Below are 14,232 nucleotides of genomic sequence, written 5' to 3'. Positions count from 1 at the left end.
CATGTCATCATGAGTATGATCATCGTTAATTACTTGCACTTTTTTTTTTTTTTAAATAAACAAAACCAGCTGTAACTTTTTTTTTCTTGTGAGGGACACTTCAATTAAAAACAAATTTCTGTGCCTCCAGTTCCAGGCAAGAATGCCACAGCATGGAGAGAAAAAATGTGTCTGTTGATTTAAGAACAATGGAATGAAGTAACACAAAAGGTCTCAAGTCAGCTCTCATTTGTCATGCAAGACCAGTGCTGATAGGACAGTATCACAATTTTTTCATTACCCGCTTAACGGTCCGGAGGATGATTACAAGAAGCAACCAGAAGAACATGGCAATCACTGCAGTGCCAACGAGGATAATGAGCTCCAGATTTGTTTTCTCTTCAGCGCCTGGGAAGAAATAAATGAATATCTGAGTGATAGTTGGAAGTGTATTTGTTTTGTTCACTCATTAAAGTAGAGAATGGAGGGCCTTGTTCTGAAGGTTCATTTTAAAAGTGCAACACAGAGCAAGGAAATGAAAGCAAAACAAAACAAAAAGCTTGGGTTTTTATGTTGGAATATTATGCTTAGTTTCATGCTGTTTTACACACCACCCAATTTCTTAGCATCAGTTTTGTTCCAAGGACGGTATCTGGAGCCTTTGGCAAATATAAAAAAGTAAAATCTCACATTTTAAAAAGAAATCATTGTTTTAGAATACTCAAAATGAATGACTCTTTCTCCAGAAACCAAAAAAACCCCATCATATAGTAAATAAAGTGCTGTGACAATGAGCTAGAGAACAATCTCTCTCTTGTCTCTTTACATGCTTCAGCTGGGGCATGAAAAGACGCAGTTCTACAAGCACACATGAAAATAAGGTCTTATTTACAGCATTTTTTTTCCAGTAAAATAGTCTCCAGCAGACACCACTTGAACATCTATTAATGCGCAGGAGCAGCTCTCTTTAGCTCCTGTTCACCACATCATGCTCCTGTATTTCATCCTTTGCACCATACAGATTTTCCTACACAGTAGCACACCATTGCATGACCCCAATGAGCTGCACTATAAATTTCTCAGAGTGAAACAGTATGTCCTACACAGATTTCCAACTTGCCCCAGCCATATTTACCACATCAGCTGAACTCTACATTGATGTCAGCTGCAGATAATTTCCACCCTGTGTAAACATATTGCTCAACATCTTAATATCCTAATGAGACCTATAATAGGACACTGCTTTAATTACCTTAATGGAGCAGATCAGACAATCACCCTGACTTATAAGACAGAAGTTTGTGAAAGACTGAGCAGCTAAATTTTGCAAATGTATGAATATCAAGGGCAAGGAGCTTTTAGTTTGAGGCTTGTCATTGCAGCTCTTGGTGGAAAGTTCATTGTCGTTCCACCCATTCAGACTGCAGACTAACCTCTTGTTAGGATTTATTGTTTATCACTGCAAATTGCATTTTGGTGTGCCACAACAGGACTGGAACAAGGGAGAGATGGGTCTGACAAATGCTACTTTCAGAGCTTGGTGGACTAAGGCTGGAGTCCCCTAACCCCAAACTGCTACCTGTTCCTGTCACTGAAATGGGACGGCAATCACAACAGACTGCACAAAGTCTTCACTCTTTTTCTCAGATGCTGTGACAGCAATGACATAGTTTAAAAAGTTACAATTCTTAAAAAACAGCATGACAATTACATTACCAAGACAACAGAGATGCCCCAGGATATCTGCAGCTTTAGGTAGGCTCTGTTGTACAGATTTGCACGTAATACAGATTGGCAGAGATTTCTTTGCAACCACAACTAAGATAGATTCAGCTTTTGTTGAAAAGCACCGAACAACATTGTGGAGAAGGAACCATCAGCCTCAACAGCTGGGATTATGATGGATACGACAGCCCTCAATTTGAACTTGACAGGAATGGTCAGGACTTCTCGCAAATCTCACGATGTATTTTCAGATCTCCGATCAGGATAGCCAGTAGATTTTCCTTTTAGTGATTATAAAGAATTCATGCACAATCTGGACAAAAGCTAACACTAACCTTCCACTGAAAAAAATGCCACTGCTTTTCTGCATCCGAGGACATTGCAGGCAAGGCAGGTGTACAGCCCTCCATCTTCTTTCCTCACTCGACGTATGGTTAGTGTTTTGTTTCCATCTTTCAAAACAATACCTGGAAAAAATAATGATTCTTAGTTTGCTATTTTTATGCCACTTTGTGTTAAAAATTCAAATTGAAGCTTTTCATGGTGAAAATTAGCAGTGAGTCCCATGAAAGAAAGCCCTTAAGTGAAAGAAAATTCACAGCAAAGGAGCAATCCTACCTGAATCTTCAACAAGGGTTTCATTGTTTTTAAACCACATGATGTTTGGAGGAGGAATGCCATTCGCTGTGCATGACACTTCTATGGTTTCACCAATGTTTGTTGTTTGATTTTCCAGATTTCCTATGAGTGTGGGAGCCATGGGCTCTGTTGGTTCGAAAATACAGCAAAATTACTGGCCATTAAAGAAAACATCAATTTTTCCAGTAATAGCGCTTGATGGCCCAGTAACAATGTCTCAAATCCTTTTATAACAACAACAGCCACAGCATTCACGTTAAGATCATAGTTAAACTTCCACATGACATGAAAAAATTACAATAGCCAAGAACATTTTAACAGTATTGATGCAACCTTCTTTAGATGGTTTAATTTGTAACTGCTCAGGCTGCTGAGAGAAGAGGTAACAGGTGAGAAATTGCTTCCCTCACATTTCTATTTCCAGGGTTATTACGAGAAGTCCGATAGTGCTGGTCCATCAAACGTCCATTCAGGACAGCCCATGAACATGCGTAGGTATTTTCCTGAATCTGCCTAATCAGCCTAGACATCTAGGTCCCAAAGTAAAGTCATCACTATTTGTGTGAAAAGCTGATTGATTATCACCTTGCATTGCTTGCACCTGAATACCAGCATCACTTCGTGACAGTTTTTAATTATAGACACTACTTCAAACTCAAGGGTCAGTGACACAAAGCAGTAGCATTAATGTTATGAATATACACATGCATACACAGCTAGAGGGAAAAATGCGTTTTGAAAAGTAAAATTGAGAAGTTGCTGATCTAAACACATGCCATTATTTGTGCAAAAGCCAAACTCATCTCCTTGCACGGCACAGTGGCTCAGTCAGTGTTTCCTCACTGGTACTGATGAAACAGTAAGTCCCTGCTGCCTGGACAGGCCCCAGACCTGCATGTTACACAAATGGTCTAAATCTATTTAACAAACTGAGTGCACTATTAACCCATCACATGCAAGGCCTGAAGATACCAAAACCTGACACTATTGTTGTGCAGTTATTTTCATATACAACCACCCATTTTAGCTCAGAGTAAGAGATCTGTACCTTGAACAGTGAGGTGCTTCACCAGGCAGTGCTGTGTTTTAGCCTTTTTGTCCTGAGCAATGCAAACATAGTCCCCTCCATCCTGGAGGGAGATGTTACGGAGGATGAGCTCTATGGTGACATTTTCACCATTGATATTTGAAACCGTTGCGTTCAGCTTCTGGAGAGCATTGAGGTTCTTGCAAACGGGCATGGGCAGCCCTCCAAAGGGAGTCTGCGAAGCGTGAGCACTGAGTTTGTACCACGATAGCTTCTCAAAGGTGAGTTTGTCTGCTGTGCATTGCAAGGACATGTTATCCTTCTCTGTGAGTTGATTCCGAGGCTGGAGATTAATTTCAAGACCCCCTGCAAGTTAAAAAATTAAAAGACATTCCTATTAGGTTGCACATTTTGTTGACAACATTAACTTCAAAAAGCCATTTTACAAATATAGCCTTATCCTCATCTTACCCAGTTGTAAATAAGGAACTAAAGCACTGAAAAAATCAATCAATCAATCAATCAATCATCTAAAGACTACAAGCTCATTAAAAGCAATACATTTAAAATGGATCAAAGGAAGGCCTGTGTAATGAATACAGTTCCTCTTTCTGTAGAATCCTACAGCAACCTAAAATGATTCTTAGCATTACCTTACAGTTCATTTTTAGATTTGGATTAAAATAATATTTCAGCACGTGAATACGGGGATGGATTTTTAAGAAGACAGAAGCTCTTTACCACTGGTTTCGAAAATGTTGGTCTTAGCTTTTACAGTACATCTTTATACTCATTTTGTGACACTATCATAATTCTCTGTAGCTCTTTTAAGTGACTGCAAAAGCCCATTAGTAATCACTCTCGGGACAATAGTGCTCATTTTGCATCATTTTCACAGGACTGCTGCTCCACTGATGCCAGCAGAAGTAATCATTTGACTGAAGTGACTTTAAAGGTTGCCTTAGGAAAACTTTCGGTAAACCTAAAATCCTAAAGGATTAAAGGATCTTATAAAGGACAGACAATGGCTTTGAAACACCTATCATTAGCAAAACAGACAAAATAACACTCATTTAACATGGCTGTCCTCAACAGGGTGTACTTACTGGTCACATGAAAGGAGATAACTCTCTCACTTGACCCAGCTCTGTTCGTAGCCATACATCTATACAAAGCAGATACATTTGCTGCTTGAATCACAAGGGTGCTCACAGTCTACAAAAGAACATTCGAGAAATTTCATACTGCATCACTGCTGAAGTGCGGACATGAGCCTGACCTCCCCAACCGCTCAGCAAAGCACTCTGCAGGTATTGGCACAACCAAAAATCCCTCCAAAGCACAAATCCATGGCATGGCGGGAGCACAGTCCCCTCCTGACGTTTACATTTTTGTCCTTAAGTGTGTAATAATCAAGCAAAAGAAAACAAGAAAAAGCAGCCTGCCAGAAGGCAAATGTCGGTATATGTGTTAATAAATGCTGCATCTACAACTTTTTCTGCTCTTCAGTTTCTCCAGCGTCTCCTTATTGGAGTTAATTGGCAAGATTAACTCACTTAACTTCAGACCACTAAAAGGTAAGCACTGAAATCTAAGTAATATTCCTCAATGGAGACTCACTTTGGATCACTGTCTAAAGGACTCAAAAGTGTGTATCTCTGCCTATTGGCTTCAGTAGAATCTTGCACGACTAGCTGAGAACAGATCTCCAAGTTTAACGATAGGTGAAAAGAGTCTCATCTCTAGTGACATACTTCCAGATATGTGGACTGCTGAACAGGGCTAATCATCCCCAACCAACAGAAAAGAAAAATCTGCTCACCTTTGTTTTCCCAGCAATAGTAACAACTCGGTGCTTAATTTCAACCTGATTCCCACCCTTTCTCTCCGAGATCACTTTCCATTTCCTGCACGCATATGGATTGGCTCCTGAGCGAACTTTCCTGAGATATAAGTAGAGACATACGCATTAGATAAGATGAATATTCGCCCTTCAAGAGGGTGGGTTTGTCTTCTTTACAATATGCAGCTATTTATCTATGAATCAGATACATCACTCGCCACAGTCTGCATCTGGGAGGGAAGAGTGTTTCTGGAAACATTTCTATTAAATTGCACCCTATAACCTTCTGAGACCTTTGTGCTGTGTAAAATAAGGAACCCCCAAGTCTAAAGGTGAATTTCCTAATTAATCTGCCTGTGTCAGCTCAATCAGGATGCTTGGAGGGAAGCTGCTATTCTGGGAACAAACCTCCATTCATAAATGGATGATTCAAGTTAATTTAGTTCAAAGGAAGACAGAGAGACATAGAAATCACTGAACTCCCTAAAAGAATTTCTTGAGGACAGTAGCCATTGTGTAGGAAGCAACTAGGCACCAAAGGAAGAAACTAGTGGAAATCATTTTAAAAACAACAACAGGAAAGAAGAATGCCTTTTTTTTTTTCCTCTGGCTTGCTTTTTTTTTTTTTAAAGGAAATCTGGGCTTATGGCAGGCCCAGATAAGGGAAGCTGCGTGAATCTCAGTCAGGCACTCTCTCTATCATTCCCCAACATCAATCAGTGCACTTCCTCCAAGATACACTTTCACACAGATAAAGAGCACCGTCACGCTCAGTACTTGAGCATATGAAAAAAAACACCACAAGGATCCATAATTAGGCATAAACAGCAAATTTCCTCTGGGATGGAATTTTGGGCCTGTAGCCCATGGGGAGATCTGAGGGGAGGGCACGCAAATAGCTGCATTCGAAACCCCGCACAAGCCAAGATGCCCTTCAAGAAAGCATGACGGCAACACGCAGGCGCTGCCGGCTCCTCGCTGTAGGTGGTCCTTGCCTCTGCCGACAATGATGACCTTGGCAGAGCCTGCCTGCAACAATCTGCCTATTAAGTACAACAGTCTTTTCTTCATTGGCCGTTGGGTTTGCATTTGGTAATGAGCCTGGACAAGGGATGCACCCCAAAAAAACCCAACCCAACCCAAACATCCCTCAAGAACTATGCAAGCAGCAGAAGACAGCCAAGGCTTCGCACTCACTGGGGGCTGAAAGTGCACTCCTCCTCCAGCTGCCAGTGCCAGAGGATGGTGGCGGGTGGTGGGACGGCGTAGACGGTGCAGGTGAGCGCCTGCGTCGAGCCGTACTTGTAGGAGTCAACGGGGGCCAGCAGTGCATTCTCACCGATCTGGGGGGGGACTGGAGGAGAGAGCAGCAGGTTATACCTCCCGCTAATGGCTCCCCAACCACACCACGTGCACGCGTTAGACCCACGGCAACTAATTCACATCGTGCCCCATGTCCAAGTGCAACACAGAGCATTTCCAAGGACATGTTGGGAAGAAGTGAACCTGCCCAGCTCCTTGAGGATCAGGCCCTCAAGACGCAATGCTTAGGATTTCCTATAAAATCTCGCTTCACTACCCCCTGGTTTAAAACACAGCCCTCAGACTCCCATCACCATGCCCAACCATTAAATGCATATTATTCCCCAGCCCTGATCCCACTGCATGTAGCGTCTCTGCCCTTTCCAAGATCTGTTGTCTTCAAAGCATGGGGGCTAGGCTGTTTCCTGGGGAACAGAGAGGAGGAGGAGGGTTGCACAGGGCAGGGCAGAAGAGGAGGGACAGCCTGCGTGGGGCAGGAAGGATGGGCGAGGCGGGACAGGGCCAGGATGGAGCGGGGTGGGGGAGGACTCCGGCAGCACAGCCAGCAAGGAGGGCAGGAAAAGAGCAGGACGCAGAGGCAAAGAAATAATACACAGCAAGCAAAAAACCCACACACAAAGTATCATCACAACAACACCACCAGGAGCCTGTAGCCTCTCAACCAGCACGTCCTGGAGCCCAGAGAGACGGGCCACCTCTGCCCTCCCAGGGCTGAGGTTCAAGTGCTCTTCTCCCAGCCACCACCCCCACTTAAACCTTCATAGCTCTGGGATGAATTTAATCCTAAGAATGGTAATACACCACATCCACACGTGAAAGAAAGGTACCGCTTTGGTACGCCATTTACCATTCACAAGCAGAGTAAACGTATGTCTCTTCTGCATCTTGTTAGTAGGGTTTGTGAGGACAACAGTGTAATTCCCAGCATCCCTTTCAGTTGCTTCAGTGATCACTAACGTGTAGCCAAGTTTAACTGTATGATTTGCATTGATGGCTTTTCCATTTTTATACCTGAAGAAAATATAGAGTGCTTTCAATACTTTAGAGATTTACCTTGACTAAGAATAGTTCAGTTTTTCAAACACATTATATCCCGATTCTTACCACTTCACCTCTGGTGGAGGATACCCTTTAAACTTGACAGGAATTTTGACTGTATCACCTAGCCTTGTCTCAACCACATTCTCCATTCTCTCCAGATGAATAAAAGGACTTTCTGAAAAAAAAAAAAAAGAATTAACAAAACAGTCTTTCCACGTGGACAAAAGTGTAAGTGCCCTCCATTTGGGTTAGCACTTAACAGTAGATGAGAAACAGGGGCCACTGACAGGACACCACCAGTAAAGCACAGTAGGCTCCAAACTGGGCTCTGGAGAGTTTTTCACATCACGAAAACCCAGTCCTTTCCCTCACACAGAGGAATGGGCCAGTTCCCCCACCAAGGAGCTCTGGAAAGCAGAGACAAGACTCAGCGCTCAAGACAGTGTGCCACCTGTCAGACCTAAATATATATATATATATATATACACACATATCATAAAACTGGTTTGATCTACTCATTCCAGGAAATAATAGTATTCAAAATTACAATGTGATAAAATTAGACACTTTCAGTCTCTTCTCAAGTACGTATTTGAACCATTGCAGTCACAGAATACTTTGAAATGATTTACATCACTCATTATAAGTTATAAACTTCCATTCAGACTAAGACAGTGATTAGCCTTTTGACTAAGATTAAGGATCTTATGGACTTGCTATCTGGTACACTCACTACAGCACATGATCTTGTTTTGGCTTCTGAAGAGAAATAGAATGAACCCAGGGAAAAATTGAGTCTATCTTGAATCACTGTGCCACATAATAAGTTTGAATGTTAAAAAAAAAAAAAAAAAAAAAAGAAAAGCCATTAATATTCTGGCCCCTGAAATCAGGCCTCAGGAAAACCAGTCTCCTTCAAAATGTAAACCTCTTTGTCTGACTCAGTGATTAAAAATGGGCCATTCTCATGCTGGCAATTTTTTTCTAGAAGTAAGCCAGTGGAGCTGCTGGGCTGTGCCCAAGAGGGGCTTGAGAAAAGGCTGTAGGATGTGGCCTCGTACTTATCTATGCACTTAGCCAAAGTTGTTTCCTTTGCTTCATTTCCGTACAACAAAAACTCCATTTGATTCATCTATTCGTAATGTAAAAGCTGAAAGTTGTATTTTCCTAGCTTCATCCATGTTAACCCAGACTTTTGTCCTGCAGACCCACCAGAATCTAGCCTAAGTTCACCTGGAGTGAGAACAGGCAGCCCTTATACAAAGTCATCTACACAAATTCAGTTTTACAGGACCTCAAGGAGGTCAACACAGAAGAGTACCAGAGGCTTACCTCAGTTTATTTTACTGCCCATTTTCCTATGGGATTCTACAGCTTTCAGTAATAGACAGCATCCTTTAAAATCTTATCATTAGCTAAGCCTGTGGTATAAAAATTATCCTATAGTGGGTGCAAGAGAAATACTGTAGCTGCAGTTTGGTTCATTTCTGTCATTTGATTCATCATTGAGATGCCTTCTGCATCCCATTAATCAATCCCAAATCTGAAGCAACCAACAAAACTGAAGTGGAAGATGCCATACCATGGATAATGAAGTAGCTGCTGTTTTTCATGTTCATACGACCACTGGATGCTGCGCAAGTATATCGACCTTTGTCACTTAAGGACACACTGTCGATGGTAAGAGTGCTTACAAACTTCTTTACTTCTCCTGCAGTGGTTTTTAAATCCCTTATAGTGGCATGTTTCTCCTGTAATAGATAAAGGACAGAAGTATTTGGGAATCCTATTGTTATTCCTCCTGTCACATCTGTATATACTAGCAATTTCCTTCTGAATTATCATCTGCTTTGTCAATATTGTAAAGGGGGGAATGACTTTATACCTAAATCAAATTTCGTTGTGATGTTGGCACCTTTAAGTTATTACAGATTTACCTTGATGGAAGGGTAGTCCCATTTAAAATCAATTCCTACATTCAGCTCTGTCCGTACGGTGCAATTGAGAACAAGTTTTTCTCCCACTGCCAGCTCTACTTGGTAGTGCGGGTTCATCGTCAGGTCGTAAATTCGGTATCCTAGAGGAAGAAAAAGGCACACACAAAACATGGGGGTAAGAAGAAGTTTCTTCACAGCACTCAGCACCAAATTTCCCAGGTGAATTCACTGAAACTCCCACCGAAACCTCAGCTACAAAGAAGCCCCTCGATGCCCCAGTGCAGCACGATAGCAGGCATACAAAGGAGCCCGGAGGGAAGGGATACGCCTGCCTCGAGCATTTCCCACCTGAGTGTTGCGTCAGACAGCAGCACAGCAGGATGTACACACTTGATCAGAGCCCCCCCGGCAGTGGGAGCAGGCAGGAGACAGTGACCCACATGGTTCCTCTGCCTTAAACCCCTTCTTCTTACCCTTGTAAGACCCAACACTAAAGGAGATACATCCCCTTTCCCAGCAAGCGGGAACTTGAGTAAGAATAAGAGTCTGACATTGGCAAAGTTTTCCAAAGTTTCCTTTGTGCAATAAAATACTTAAAATATTCCAAAACAGAGTATTCTGACTGCAGAAACTCTGTGGAAATTCTGAATTTGCTCCAAATCAGAGCGAGGACTCATGAATTCGGTGGAGAAGCAAGAGTCTGCTGCACAGAGTAAAGGGTGGAGGGCTGCTACGCCTTCCTGCCGAGCAAGGCGAGACTGCCCTGGTGCCATCTGGCCACTTGAAGTGATCACCGTGTCCTCTGCCAAAAGAGAAACAGCTGCAGGTTCAGCTCAGGCTTGAGCCTCCACAGAATCATCATGTTATTTCTGGGTTTTGATGAACAACTGACAAAATACACCAGGAGAGCATAAACCCCTGTGAGAGTCAGGACATAGGTCTGAAGGAGACAAGACAACCTAGCTCCTAGTGCAACCTTCAGATCCCCTATTCCCTTGGTACCCTCTCAGAGCAACTCCTTTCCATCTGCTGCTGAGGGATACCCACCTCTAGCTCCCTTTGACTATGACTTGGATCCTGGATAAGTGAATAAAGTACAGAATAGAGTGACTTTAGGAAAAAGGCTTACAGTGTCAGGAAAAAAATTGAAATTGAAATCTCTGGCATCTATGTAAAACACTAGAAATAGAAGCACTTATCCCAATGATCAACCAGAAAGAACACAATACATTGCATTTACAAGAAAAGTAATGTATATCACAACACCCATTTTGCATTAGTTGTATTGTCAGTATTGAATAACCTAGAGTCCACCAAATGCAATTGGTTCAGTATGTTGTAGCGAGCAAAATAATATTGGCTATAGAGAAAAAAAAAACAAACAACCAAACTTTGGCTTACCTACAACTGCGACTATGTATATCACAGACTGGTAGCTTTCATCATCTATTTTAGTTTCACAGAAGACCATGCCCGCATAGTTGATTAAATGACTGGGTATAGTGAAGCCTTTTTTATTATTCCAGGAAATTGATTTACCATCAGGAACAAATATCTTTTCTGGATATTTCTGTTTGAAATATTGATAAAATACATAGTCAGATTTCAGAAATCAAACCACCTTGAATTTTCAAGTCCAAGTTTTTAATAACCACAGGGTCCCAGTTTTAACATCCTAGCTCAGGCAGTCTCCCTTTCCTAGGTAATCACTCCGCACTTTGAGAGCACAGGATCATGGACAAGTATAGTTACAGCACTCACCTTGTAATCACAGGCTGTAAAATTCCCAAGGATGAAAGAAGTTTTTAAGAAATCTAGTTACACTTCAAGCAATGTATTTATGTCACAGTGATTTCAACGAACTCTTAAAATAATAACGGACTTTTTCCTTACCGCATGTAGAGATACATTGAGATTTGATACTGTTCCAAGGCACGGCACTACCACAGTTTTATTCTTAGTGATGTATACAATGCCAAGCTGATCACTAACTGAAGTCACAAATGGAGATCTGTAATCTAGAAGAATATTCAATTAGCAAATGGATATTATTTGTCAAATGATTATGGAGGAAACTTTTCCAATTTTGTCCTTTCTCTGTCTATTTCTTCTCAAATCGGTTTCATTCTTTTCTATGTCTTAAAACACTGAAATGATGAGACTAAATAGGGGGTACATATTTTGACAGACACACACACACCCCCAGCTTTACAATATCATTATTCTCAAAACAGTTATCAGCAGCAGCGCACACTTTGGAGAACAGCTTCCTGCCACCACAGTCTTTGTGCCGACAAAAATCTGATTTACCCCCGTATGACTTTCCTTGCATAAGTATTACAGGAAATATCAGTTAAAAGTAGTGACATGCTACACTGGCTCCCCTAATGGCAGCATCCTTTTCAAAGTCAGACAAAAAAAAAAAGTAAGTTAGTTCATGATCATATAAAACAAGCTAACCCATGTACATAATAACATCTCATTTTTCAAAATGGCAACTATAAGTTAACAATAAAAAGGAAACAGGGTGCATAAGAAAATGAGTATGAAGCCATCAGTGCAAAAAGGAAGATGCCTCAATAAATGCGCCTGCTTCAGCTGAATGTGTAACTGGAGGCTTTGCCGTGCCTGTGATGCTCAGCTGCATTGCTACCAGCACAACTGACAGCCTGAGTTTGAAAACTGAGCTCTTGCAACCTAAATAGATTTTACCATCACAGTCAGCAAATGTACGGAAGTCTACGTTTTGGGTTTTTTTCTGTTTTTTTTTTAATGGTATCCGATAGTACAAATTGTAAAATGGATCAGATCTGTCATTTTTAATAAATATTCAATCTCTGTAATCCTCCCTCGTATGAAACTCCTGTCGAGGTCAGTAATAGCTCTGCATTCATGAGGACAGGCTCAGAGCACAGCAGAGATAGGTATGCAAAGTTCTGGGTGGAGAAGCATAGCAGACCAAGTACCGCATATGGCAGGTCAGTTCAAAATTACGGGTACAAAGGCTTTTCTATTGATGGCAATTAGTGTACTGGCACGTAATTACTCAACAAGAAACCAAGAAAAATAACACGTTCACAGTATCAAAAATTCTAGGATTAAGAAATTTTAATGTCAAAATCTTTTTGAGATACTTGATATCCCTTTTTCCTCTTGAGGCTAAAGGAAAAGCCACCTAAGAGCTGTGTAAGTACTTACCTTGAACGTAGACATAAATGGTTGTAGCTGCTTGGTTGTCCCTGTAAAGGCACCTGTAGTCCCCTGTGTCATTGCCGATGACTTTGAGGAGAGTAAGTGTCTTGCAGTAGGGGCCATCGCTGCAGTCTGTCACAGAAATACGCTTCTCAGCACTGCTCTGATTGCTTGGCCAGGACCACTCCAGTGGTCTCTGACCGCTGCGAAAGCAAACGTTAGAGGAGCATGAGCCTGTGATGAGCACCGGTATTGATGCCAAGGTGGCAAACCTCAGCCCCACTAGTCTCTACAGCTATGGAAAGGAACGGGCTTCATCCCATCACATGGAGCATCAAGCCATATAGGACAAATTCATGTAAATCAATCTATTGTTAATACTTATAAGGCACCTACTTGAGGTTGACATTCTGCTGAATCTAAGTGACACAGCACTCAAAAGGGAGCAGCAGGGCTCACCAGTGGGCTCCACCAGGACCCAGCTGACTCTTCCTCCTCCCAGCTGCACTGTGCTCCCCAGCTCTCCCTTGCTGCAACCCTCTAAGATCATTTCTAAAGACTGTCAGGGAAAAGCTAGGCGGGGGGCACAAAGGGAGGGGGGAGAAACAGAAGCGATGATGGGAGAGAGACCAAATCATCTGTGATTCTGTACAAAAACTCACCACATAAATTACCCCCGTCAAAATCATGCTGGACAGATTTGCCCTTACCTGCAAGTAATATTTAGAGTGTCATTTGCAGTTATTGTGAGGACATCTTTTTGGATGCTAAGGGTTGGCTGATCCAGAGAAATAAATAAACCTGTGAAAACATATATAAAAACCCTCAAATCAACCCAATAAACAAAGTAAATGCTACTCAATCAGAAAAGCATTATATACAGGAATATGCAGCATGTTTTAAGCGGACATTTTCACATCACCTACTTAGCAGTGAAGGGTAAATAATGACTTTTCACACATCCCAGAAAGTTCAAAAACTCTGTCATAACAGGAAGCAAAGGCAGATGGTCAGGAGCTAGCTGCAGAGCACTACAATTCAGCCAGCCAGGGTGGAGTTCCTGTTTTCTTGCATTGCCAACTTCAAGGTCTAACAAGAGGATGTGGGACATTGAAACAAAGTGAACCTTCATCTGATGATCTCACTCCTGGGGGAAACGGATTACCCACTTTTCTTATAATAAATTGAATATACTTACGCTCTTAGAGACTGCTGATCAATGAATTATATGAAGAAACTGGTTTACAGTTTGTCAAAAATTTGAGATCCCATTAATTTATTTGATCCCATGATTTTCTAAGGTTATCTCTTTCCTCCTTACCAGTTAGGCAAAAATCTATTACTACCAGACTTTATTCGCACAAGGGCTTGCATCGCGCCCTCCCCGAGCCACCCACGCTTGGGAGGGCTGCGATCTGAGTGCCAGTCCTTGCTCTGAGGCAATGGCCCTACTTGTGCAACATTTGCCAGTACCACAGGGAGAGATTTTCAGTCCGCCCTGGCTGCTCCCATCGCTGCCCAGAATC

The 14,232-nt window shown here is 42.0% G+C and overlaps 1 protein-coding gene across 1 annotated transcript in view; it reads right to left on the bottom strand.

Moving 5' to 3' along the window:
• The window catches only part of KDR (kinase insert domain receptor (a type III receptor tyrosine kinase)), a 30,578-nt gene extending 16,498 nt beyond the window's left edge, over positions 1-14,080 (bottom strand). The window contains exons 1-16 of the mRNA XM_009701495.1: positions 14,028-14,080; positions 13,417-13,530; positions 12,713-12,909; positions 11,408-11,532; positions 10,916-11,084; positions 9,515-9,654; positions 9,160-9,328; positions 7,641-7,752; positions 7,384-7,547; positions 6,411-6,567; positions 5,193-5,313; positions 4,477-4,585; positions 3,392-3,736; positions 2,323-2,469; positions 2,040-2,171; positions 281-387 (exon numbers count right to left, since the gene is read on the bottom strand). Coding sequence (XP_009699797.1) covers positions 281-387; positions 2,040-2,171; positions 2,323-2,469; positions 3,392-3,736; positions 4,477-4,585; positions 5,193-5,313; positions 6,411-6,567; positions 7,384-7,547; positions 7,641-7,752; positions 9,160-9,328; positions 9,515-9,654; positions 10,916-11,084; positions 11,408-11,532; positions 12,713-12,909; positions 13,417-13,530; positions 14,028-14,080 — 2,361 coding nt within the window. The remainder of the gene's footprint in view (positions 1-280; positions 388-2,039; positions 2,172-2,322; positions 2,470-3,391; positions 3,737-4,476; positions 4,586-5,192; positions 5,314-6,410; positions 6,568-7,383; positions 7,548-7,640; positions 7,753-9,159; positions 9,329-9,514; positions 9,655-10,915; positions 11,085-11,407; positions 11,533-12,712; positions 12,910-13,416; positions 13,531-14,027) is intronic.
• Between the last annotated feature and the right edge of the window lie 152 nt (positions 14,081-14,232).

The sequence above is a fragment of the Cariama cristata genome, unplaced genomic scaffold (genome assembly GCF_000690535.1).
Source record: "Cariama cristata isolate BGI_N322 unplaced genomic scaffold, ASM69053v1 scaffold2836, whole genome shotgun sequence".
NCBI classification, from domain to species: domain Eukaryota; kingdom Metazoa; phylum Chordata; class Aves; order Cariamiformes; family Cariamidae; genus Cariama; species Cariama cristata.
Note: the sequence above shows the minus strand (reverse complement) of the source record. Positions and strands in the feature narration are given on the sequence as shown.